General features: G+C 58.9%; 1 protein-coding gene across 1 annotated transcript; it reads left to right on the top strand.

Moving 5' to 3' along the window:
• The first annotated feature begins 150 nt into the window (after positions 1-150).
• EXOC3L1 (exocyst complex component 3 like 1) lies at positions 151-9,345 on the top strand. Its single transcript, XM_030956010.1, has 14 exons — positions 151-275; positions 637-865; positions 1,798-1,958; positions 2,912-3,131; positions 3,413-4,073; positions 4,247-4,364; positions 4,510-4,635; positions 4,753-4,853; positions 5,277-5,387; positions 5,503-5,632; positions 6,594-6,716; positions 6,998-7,153; positions 7,487-7,611; positions 8,048-9,345. Exons 2-14 carry the CDS (start codon positions 823-825, stop codon positions 8,232-8,234), a joined length of 2,262 nt encoding a protein of 753 aa, XP_030811870.1. The 5' UTR covers positions 151-275; positions 637-822; the 3' UTR covers positions 8,235-9,345.
• The last annotated feature ends 4 nt before the right edge of the window (positions 9,346-9,349 follow it).

Below are 9,349 nucleotides of genomic sequence, written 5' to 3'. Positions count from 1 at the left end.
GCCATGTAGCCAGCTCTCACCGCCCGGTGACAGGGGCGCTTTGCTGCTCCAGCACACCCAGTGCCGGCGGAATCCTCCAGCCTGTGCCCGGGGAAGGCAGCTTGTGGCAGGGACACATCTCCAGGTCCATCCGCAGCCATGCAGGGTGTATCCCCATGTTCTCGCCTCCGGGTCAGGCTGGCACAGCGCATCCCTTCATGGGGGATCCACCCTCGAGTGGGCTCGCACTGTGGGTGCGCTGGGGTCTGACACTCCGCTGTCCTCCCCGAGCCAGGGTGGGTGCGAGGGGGCAGCGCTGCGGGCAGGGACGGGGCTGAGTGTCCGGAGGACAGGGGGTGCCGGTGAGGGGAGACAGGGTGTGATCTCCAGAACGAGGGGAAATGACCTCAAGTTGAGTCAGGAGAGGGTTCGATTGACTATTAGGGGAAATTTCTTCATTAAGAGGATGGTCAGGCACGGGAAAATCTTGCCTAGGGCGATGGTGAAGTCACCATCCCTGGACACGTTAAAAGCGTGGATGTGTCACTTAGGAACATGGTTTAGTGGTGGGCTTGACATTAACGGTTGGTACTCGATGATTTTAGAGGGCTTTTCCGACCTAAATGATCCTTTGATTCCGTGACTCCTATTCCCCAGACCTGCGGCTGTCGCGGTGCCTTCCCGTGTCCCCCCTCCCCTCCGCCCCCCGTTCCTGACGTCCTGAGCGCGGCTGCGGGAACACAATGAGGCCCTGAGGAGCGCGGCTGCTCCGGCTGAGGAAACGGCAGCCGGCTTCCTCCGCAGCCCTGCCCTGGCCCCGCAGCTCCGCACAGCCTGGACACCATGGGCATGTCTGCGGGGGACGAGCGCGCCGCCAGCCCCAGAGGTAACGGGGATGATGCTCCCCGGGGAGCCGGCGAGCTGGGCAGGGAAGGGATGCTGCTGCTTGCAGCACATTTTGGGGATTCCCCTGCCCTTTGCCTCACCACCCCCTCCACCCTCCTTTCCCCTGTGCCGGGGCTGGTGCCTTGTGTCCTTGCGGGGTAGCAGCCTGGCTCTGCTTCCTGATGGTGATACCTGCGCCGGGGCAGTACTGCTTGCTCACCGCTCATCTTATCCTCAAAGCTGCTGCCCTCCTCCCTAATCCCCTGGTCCCCAAGCGGCTCCCCAGCAGGGCAGGAGCCTGGCTTGGCACTGGGTGACAGCCCCGCAGGGCTGCAGGGAGTGGCTGGGATGGGATGGGGGAATGATGAAACCAGGCACTGAGGACTGGGAATGGTGTATAACTGTGCTGGTTCTCAGCCCTCCACTGTGGCCAGGAGCTCTTTGGCATGGCTCCAGGCCCTGTGTCAAGGGGACACAGCTGTGTGGGTGCTTTGGGGAGACCAGGAGTCTCCAATCCTCACCTTAACCTGGCTCTCCTTCCTGCCAGAGCTGCCTTCTCCCCATCCCTCCTGCTGACTCACTGCTGGAGCCTCAGCCCTGCTGATAGCTTCCCAAGTGGCATCAGACCCCCCCAGACAGCCCAGCATTGTGTTTGGGGGAGCAGCTGGCCTGGGGACAATCTGATCTGGCAGGCTGAGTCACAGCACTCCAGGGCAGCTTTGCTTCCTGCTTCCACAGCTGCTGTGACAACCCCGGGCCGTGGTGGTGGCATCTTGGGGCCCCTTGCAGAAGGACCCTCTTGGTGCCACGCTGCCCAGCTTCCCACATCCGTGTGTGCTTGGAAGTCCACTGGCAGTGAGCTTCCTGTCCCGGGCCTCAGGGCCCTTCCTGCCCCTCTTGGTTGTGCTCACTGACCCCTGGCTTCATCCCCAGACGAGGAGTGGCCGGAAGCAGAGAAGGCTGAGAAGCTGGCGAGAGGAGCTGCTCTGAAATGGGCTTCAGGGGTGTTTTACCGCCCCGAGAAACTGGAGGGGCTCGGGCATTACCGGAGACGGGAGACGCAGAGGAACAACTCCATCCAGTCCCGTTTGAAGGTGTGTGTTTGCCCACCCCATGGACACTTGCAGCCACACCCTCTCCTCAGGCAGGGATCCCCGCCAGGGTCCCCTCTTGTGCCATTAATCCTCTGAATGTCCTCTTTTGGCTAAATCTTTTCCTTTGGCTGGTGTTTGGTGGGTGAAGTGCAATTGCCAGGGGGAGAAGACCCCCTTCACCCTCTGCCTTACCCCCAAGCAGTGCCTGAAGTGTTAAAAGGAGTCTGCTGTGTCTCTGACAATCTTTCAAAATAAAACACCAAGGGAGTTCAGCACATTCCATGTGCAAGACCCAGCACACCCCATCACTGCCCTGTCCCAGCCCCAAAGGCTGCCCTGTACCATGGCTGGGAGGAGGCACAGAGCTCCAACCTGTCCCTGCCTGTGGGTCTCCACAGGGAAAACTCCATCTCTACATATTTGTAAGGGCTGTCCCAGTCCCCCTGCACTCCTGCCTGATCACTCACATCCGCTTTTGCATGAGCCAAGGAATTATTAACCTCAGGACTGAATCAGTTTGAGCACCACAACTTTCTCCTGATAATTTTAGAGATGGCTTCTCCTATCCTGACTCTGGATGAATTGTCTGGGAGGTCTCAGTGAAAGTAACCTTCTTCTGGGAATTCTTGGCACCAGGAGCGGGGAATTAAATGAGTGGATAGGGCACGGAGATGTGCCAGTGCAGGGCTGGAAACGATGGCACCCCATTTGGGAGGAGGGTTTATATGGCCACTGAGGTCCTTCATGCCTTGGGGGCACATAGGGGCCCTGTGACCTACTGCTCCTTTGCAGAAACAAAGTAATCTTTTAAAACTGAAAGAGACATCCGATTACTGTTTATCCTGGACCTTGAGGGGCTGCAACACAGATCGTGCAGGGCTGGGGCAAATGGTGTGGAGTCCTCCCGCCTTCTGGAGCTGCTCCAGTGCCCTCCATCCTTTTCTGCTCCCCAGTCAACTGTCCAGACCTACCTGGAGGGGGTAAGTGCAGGGCTGGAGCAGCTGCGGTCGGCGACCCAGGAGGTGCAGGGCGTGTGCCAGGACCTGGGCGCTGCACGGTGGGCCCTGCTCGACAGCGCAGACCACTTCCAGGGCCTCCAGCAGATGAGGAAGCTGATGGAGGAGCATGTGCAGCTGGCCTCAGTGGTCCAGGTGCTGCCCCAGATCTTCTCGGGTAAGGCAGTGGCCCAGTCCTGGTCAATTTGGGCTGGAAAGCACTGGGGGAAACCTCAGTCCAACCACGGGCTCTGTGCAGGGCTGGTGGCAAAGCCTGAGCAGGTCACTCAAGCTTTGCCAGTTGGGTGAATGGAGATATCCCTGCTTCCCCAGGGCCTGATCCAGTGGTGTTCCCAGAGCCCCAGACCTTTCCCCTCACCATCTCCTTGATAACCTGCACCTATGTCCCTGCTGCAAACCCCTTCATCTCCACACTCATCTCTCCTCCCTCTCCCACAGTCCACGAGGCTTTTTCCCATATCCTGCAGCTGCTCCATGGGCAGCATCTCTTGGAGGCCCACGTGGAGCTCATGATGGTGGAACAACTCCGGGATGACATCCTCTCCCAGCTGCACCTCCGTGGGCTCTCTGGTGCCCAGGCAACTGTGCTGTCCTACTTCAGCGGCCTGCAGGACCTCAACGAGAGCCTGGCCAAGCAGCTGTGGGACATTGTGGGCAGCAGCCTGCGGCTGGTGCGCGAGGACCCCGTTCTCTTTGTCACTGCCGTGAGGATCATCGAGAGGGAGGAGAAAATAGATGATACTCTGCTCTTGGAGGCCACCTTCCTGCCCCCTGGCCGCCCAAAGGGCTGGAGGCAGAAGTTCTACCAGGTCCTCCAGGACACCATCACAGGAGGCCGTTTCCATGCTCCCCGCTTGGATGCTGAGGGGCCAGGGCTGGCCAAGCACCTGGCAGCGCTGCAGAAGGACATCGTGTGTGAGCTGCGCGTGGTGAAGGACCTGATGGTCCAGTGTGTCCCAGCTCACTACAACATCCTCAGTGTCTGCACTGCCACCTACCACCAGGCCCTCACCAGCCACCTCCAGGAGATCCTGCGGGAGGACCTGGACAAACAGGGACTCTTCCTTCTCCTTGAGTGGGCGCTCCGTGTGTACCACAGGTCAGCACCAACCAAGTGAGGCATGTTGTGGAGAGCTGGGTTGTTCACCAGCTCATGGATGGGTCGGGAGAGTGTCTCTGGCTGCCAGGGGATGACAACCAGGAAGGCAGAGGGACAGGTAGGAACTCCTGGAAAACAGGTGTACCCAACCCTGCCCCACCTCTGCCCTCCAGCCCAGAGATGATGGCTCACCCTGACCTCCTCCCAGAAGTGGATGTTTCTGCTCTGGATCCTTTGATGTCCTCTGAGCTTGTGGATCAGACAGAGAAGAGATATGTGATGAAAGTCAAGGTGAGTGAGCAGGACGGGGACTCCCACTGAGCCAAGCATCTGCTCATCATGAGCCTGGGATGAGGCCCAGGACTCGCTGTGCTGGGTCTCAAGGGAGTCTGTACTTGGCTTCTTGGGCTGCCTGTGGGGGGTGTCCATACTGCAGGCTAGCGTGTTCGAGTGGATGCAGAGGACCCTGGAGGTGGAGTTCAAGGAATGGTTCAGGGAAGAGGAACCTGAGACAGACCATCAGGGCTTCTTCCAGTCAGCCTTGCCTGCCATTGTCATGCAGGTGGGACCCCAAGAACATGGGTACAGATGGGGCTTGGCTATGCTGAGACCTTCCAGAAAGGATTCCATGGCCTGCAGGCTCTCCCTGAATCACCTCCACTTTCCTCTTGTGCTGCAGATGCTGAATGAGAACATCCAGGTGGCTTCCTTGATCACGGACTCTCTGCAGCAGAAGATCTACAACATGGCCTTGGAGGAGCTTGAGGCATTCCTGGGCCGGTCAGTGGAGCCACTCACACCCTGTCCACGCTCACAGACCCTGGGGCCATGGCTAAGCATCACAGGCTGGGGTGGAGATCTGCTGTGGGGCCAATGCTCACCCAGGTCACAGAAGGCTCAGCAGCCTGCCTGCCCATGGGGCTGCTGTCTCAGCCTTTGGGGACATCAGCTCTCAGGGCCTGCTGCCCCAAATGCTTGTCTGCTGAGCCCTCCCAAGGGATCCAGAATGGGTCCCACTGTCCTACTTTGCCCAACGACCTGTCACTCTCCAACCTGGTGGCAGGATCTGAAAGGAGCCGAGTGAGCTGGGAGGGTTGTGGGAGGTCCATCTGTCCCCAGGAGCATCCCAGGGCCAGGTGCCCGTGGTGGCCGCCTGGGGCTCTGCCTGCCCATCACGGCTGCCTCTGCCTCGCTGTGTTGCAGCCTGCGGGAAGCGCTGGTGCAGTGCGGGAAGGAGCACCAGCAGGACCGGGCTGTTCCCAAGTACTACATCTCCCACCTGCTGGCCGTGCTCAACAACAACCTGGCTCTCAGGTAAGCTGCACCAGCACCTGGTAGCTCTTGTAGCAACACCCACCCCCATCCTCACTGGGGCCAGCGTTGCCACTATGCTTCCCAGGCTACCTGTGCCCTCTCTTCTCTCTCCTAGCAATTCTGTCTCCTCCCTGCACCCTGACACTGCCTGCAGAGAAGTCCCTGGATCCCTGCAGGCTGCTCTAGACAGGATGCAGAAGAAAGCCACCCAGCTGCTGCTGGAGGAACTGCTCCTGGACCTGCAGGTACGTTGGTCCAGCACCTGAGGCTGACAGGGCTGCAACAAAGCTGAACCCAGCAGTAACAGCCCTACTGCAACTCGAGTTTATTCCTGCCCAGGGTCTCTGCCATGTACTCTGTACCCTGCTATCACCCTGCAGACATCTCTGCCAGCCTGTCCCCCAGACCTTGATAAAGCACCCGATGTCTGTCACCAACAGCACCACCCCATATCGCTGGGCAGATGGCTCATGGCCCCCAAATCACCAACGGACAGAGCCCAGGAGCCAAAGCCCCCCCGAGCTGCCTCAGCTCCTTCTGGCTGTTCCATGGCAGAAAACCAGCTGGAGAGCAGCAAAGTCTGTGTGGAGGATACAAATCCATGTGCAACAGCCCGAGTCGTTTCCTGCTAGTGTAGTCAAATTTAGCTTTCCTGGAGTCTGGACCAAAAACCTGGAATAATTAACGACATTACTATTTAGGGCTTGAATGCCATGAAAACAAAGGAAGAGCCAAAGGGCGACGAGCTTGCAGGCAGCAGTGGCCCTAGCAGAGACAGAAGGAGTGTGTGCCTGCAAGCAGGAAGACAGGCAAGGACAGCAGGGCAGGAGTAGGAAATCAAAAACATGTTATGTCTACACAAGAGAAGTGGGGAGGAGTGGAAATTAAAAATAGGCAAGACAGGCCAAAAGCAGGTGTGTGAGGAGCAGAGTGCTGCCCACACCTCAGGTGTGCATCATGACCCAGATAAAGCCCCAAAAGGAGGCTCTCAGGGTGTCAGGGAGGGACAGCCCTAGTGTTTCCATAATTTCCTAACCTTAACCACTCTGCTGATTTTACATTGAGTTTTGGCTGGCAGCAGGGGCTCGGGGGCTTTGCAAGGCAAAGTGGCTGTGGTGCCAGGCAGCAGCTGTGGGTGTTGTGCTGCCCTGAGCTGGCAGCTCTGCGATGGTGCAGGGCACAGACACTGCTCCTTGCTCCCTGCAGCCCCTCTGCCTGCAGCTGCCTTCCCGCAAGTGGCTCTCCGGGTCCCAGCTGGTCGGCAGCATGTGTGAAGTGATTGACAAGTATGCAAAGGACTTCTCCCGCGTCAGGAAACCCGTGTTCACGGTACCTCCTTGGAGCTGCTGCTCGTTTGTGGGATGGGGATGCTGGAAATGCAGGAGTGTGTGTCCTCTGGGGCAGTGCAGAGAGCACCGCCACAGAGCACGGAGATGTTCAGGGCTTCCCCCAAATCCAGCTTTTTTCTCTGTCCCTTTGGTCAGGGGGCTCCCCAGGAGATTGTTCCCATGCCTTGGTGTTGTATCAGCCCTTTTTGCCTCTGCCTTTCCCTGGGGAGCTGGGTCTGGACACCCAGGCAATGCCAGCACTAACAGCTGTCCCCTGCCCAGCTCCTGCTGGCCGAGAGCGAGCTCCTGGTGGCGAACCAGTACCTGCGGGCCCTGCTGCAGAGGAAGATGGTGTGCAAGAGCCGGGAGGAGCGGGGCCAGCTGTGCCACCGCCTGCTGCAGGACGCCACACAGCTCCGGGAGCTCTTCTGTGGCCTGGTGAGAGGAGCCTGGCTGTGGTGGGGAGCTGGGGCTGCACCACAGAAAGGGAGCATCACCTCACCCTCCTGCTGCCCTCCAGCCCGCAGCCCACAAGCAAATGGGGCTGTCACACTTGGGTGGTTGTGAGGCCAGTATGGGAGGAACTGGCTGGATTAGGGACTCTGGGGACCACCACCCTGCCCAGCAGGCCCTGATGGGTGGGACATGCTCAGTGGGAAGACACCAGCTGCAGGGGCTCAGGTCCCCACGTGGGCACTGAAGGCACAGCTGGCTCCCCAGCCACCGCAGTGACATCCTCTGGGTCTCACACCTGGCTGCTTTCCCTCCCAGGGCCTGGACCGGGGCCAGCAGAGCCTGGAGGCTGTTTTTGCCCTGCGGGAGCTGATCTGCCTCAAAGACCCTGCACTACTCAGCCTGGAGGTGCTGGGCTTCATCACCAAGTACCCCGATGTCAGGTAAGGTACTCCCTGCAGGAGGGGATGGGTGTGAGCCTGCCCAGGAGAGCCAGTCTTGGCCTGCACCCTCTGAGGTGACAGAGCAAAGCAGGAAGAAACCTGAGCCTTTACTCCCTTCTCCCTGAGGTTTCCTTTTCCCATGCTCCAGATTTGAGGGGTTCTTGAAAAAGTCCCAAGGGCAAAGGTGTACAGAAAACAGCTGCGGCATTTGCACATCTGTATTTGGTGGCCAAACAAACCGTGAAAAGTAACAAAACACCAAATTGGAAACGTCAAAACCAAATTCAAAAGGTTGGGGGGGGTTGTTTTTGAGAAAATGCTACTTGGCCTGGTGCAAATTACCAGTTTTCCCCTGGCCCTGGCTTGGCTTCTGTGGATGGGGGGAGGTCTGCAGGACATGAGCAGTGCTCAGACTCACCCCTGGCTCTCTGCCCAGCGACGAGCACATCTCCACCTTGCTGGACATCCGCGGGGACGTCTCCAAGGAGGTGCGGCACGTGGTGCTGGAAATGATGGCTCAGCACCCCCAGGCTCTGCCCGAGGGCTACCGGCCCATCTTCAGCACCATCCTGGTCCCTGTGCCCGAGCTGCCCTTCTGCCTTCGCAAGGGCAAGTGTGCCTGACCCTGCCTGGCACTGGTGCCCTGCTGGCCCAGCTAGGAGCTGTGCAGGGTGAGAACAGGTGACATGTGGCATCCTCTACACACAGCACCTCATCCTGTGTTGGGGCAGTCTGGATAAAGGCCATTCTCCTCTGGTCTTACCCCATGAGAAGACTGTCCCCTGCAAGCACCAGTCCTGGGATACCTGGACTGGGGAAAATCCAACTTGTAGCTATTTTGGTGGCCTGCTGGGACAGTGACTGAGATCTGCTCAGGCCCATTGCCTGCAGGAGAAAGAAGAGTTGCAGAATGGACAGGAATCTGCAGCTGGGACAAATTCACGTCTCCATGGGGCTGCAGAGATGTTTGGGTTTCCCCAAGTCTCCAGACAGCCCCCTGAGCCAGTGTGTCCCAGCCAGCTCCAAGTTTCTATGCTATTTCTGTTTCTAAGGCCTACTTTCCCAGCTTTCCCAACACCCTCTGATTTTACGGATTCCCACACTAGCCATGAAAGCTGTTACCATCCCAGCTCTGAGGCAGACTGGAGCCTTGCTGGAACCAGGCTGGCATGAGGGTTTCAGCCATGGGAGGTACCCTGGGCTCAGCCCTGGGGTTGGGTGCTGCTGCTCCACCAGGCTGGGTCCTCCATGGCCGGTGGGGAGCAGCTGAGCCAGCTCATCGTGGCTTATGGATGCTGAGGAGAAGAGCACAAGGTGGTCTCCCCATCCTGGACAGTGCCATCAGCCCTACCCCTGCTGGCACAAAGGGACAGCTCTGAGTTCCTGCTGACCTGCCAGACTCCCGGCTCTGGCTCATTTGCCAGGAGGAGGACTGGAGCTGGAGGCTCCCAAACTGCATGGAGAGCATGGTTGTGCCTGGTGTGTTGTCCTGCTCCAAGGTTCCTCCATGATAGCACCACCCTGAGCACTGGCTCTCCCTCCCTCCTGTGCTGCTGCCCAGGCCTTGGCATCTCCTCCAGGTGCCATATGAAGATCAGGAGCACTCTGTGTCTCTGCCTACACCCTTGTGTCCAGCCCCTGCAGTGCCCTGGGAGACCTCCATGCTCTGCCATGCTTCCCACCCTGGGATGGGCCACATCCCACTGTGCATGCATGGTACCACTGCTGGAAATAAAGG

The sequence above is a fragment of the Camarhynchus parvulus genome, chromosome 11 (genome assembly GCF_901933205.1).
Source record: "Camarhynchus parvulus chromosome 11, STF_HiC, whole genome shotgun sequence".
NCBI lineage: Eukaryota > Metazoa > Chordata > Aves > Passeriformes > Thraupidae > Camarhynchus > Camarhynchus parvulus.
This window is presented reverse-complemented; position numbering and strand designations above follow the sequence as displayed.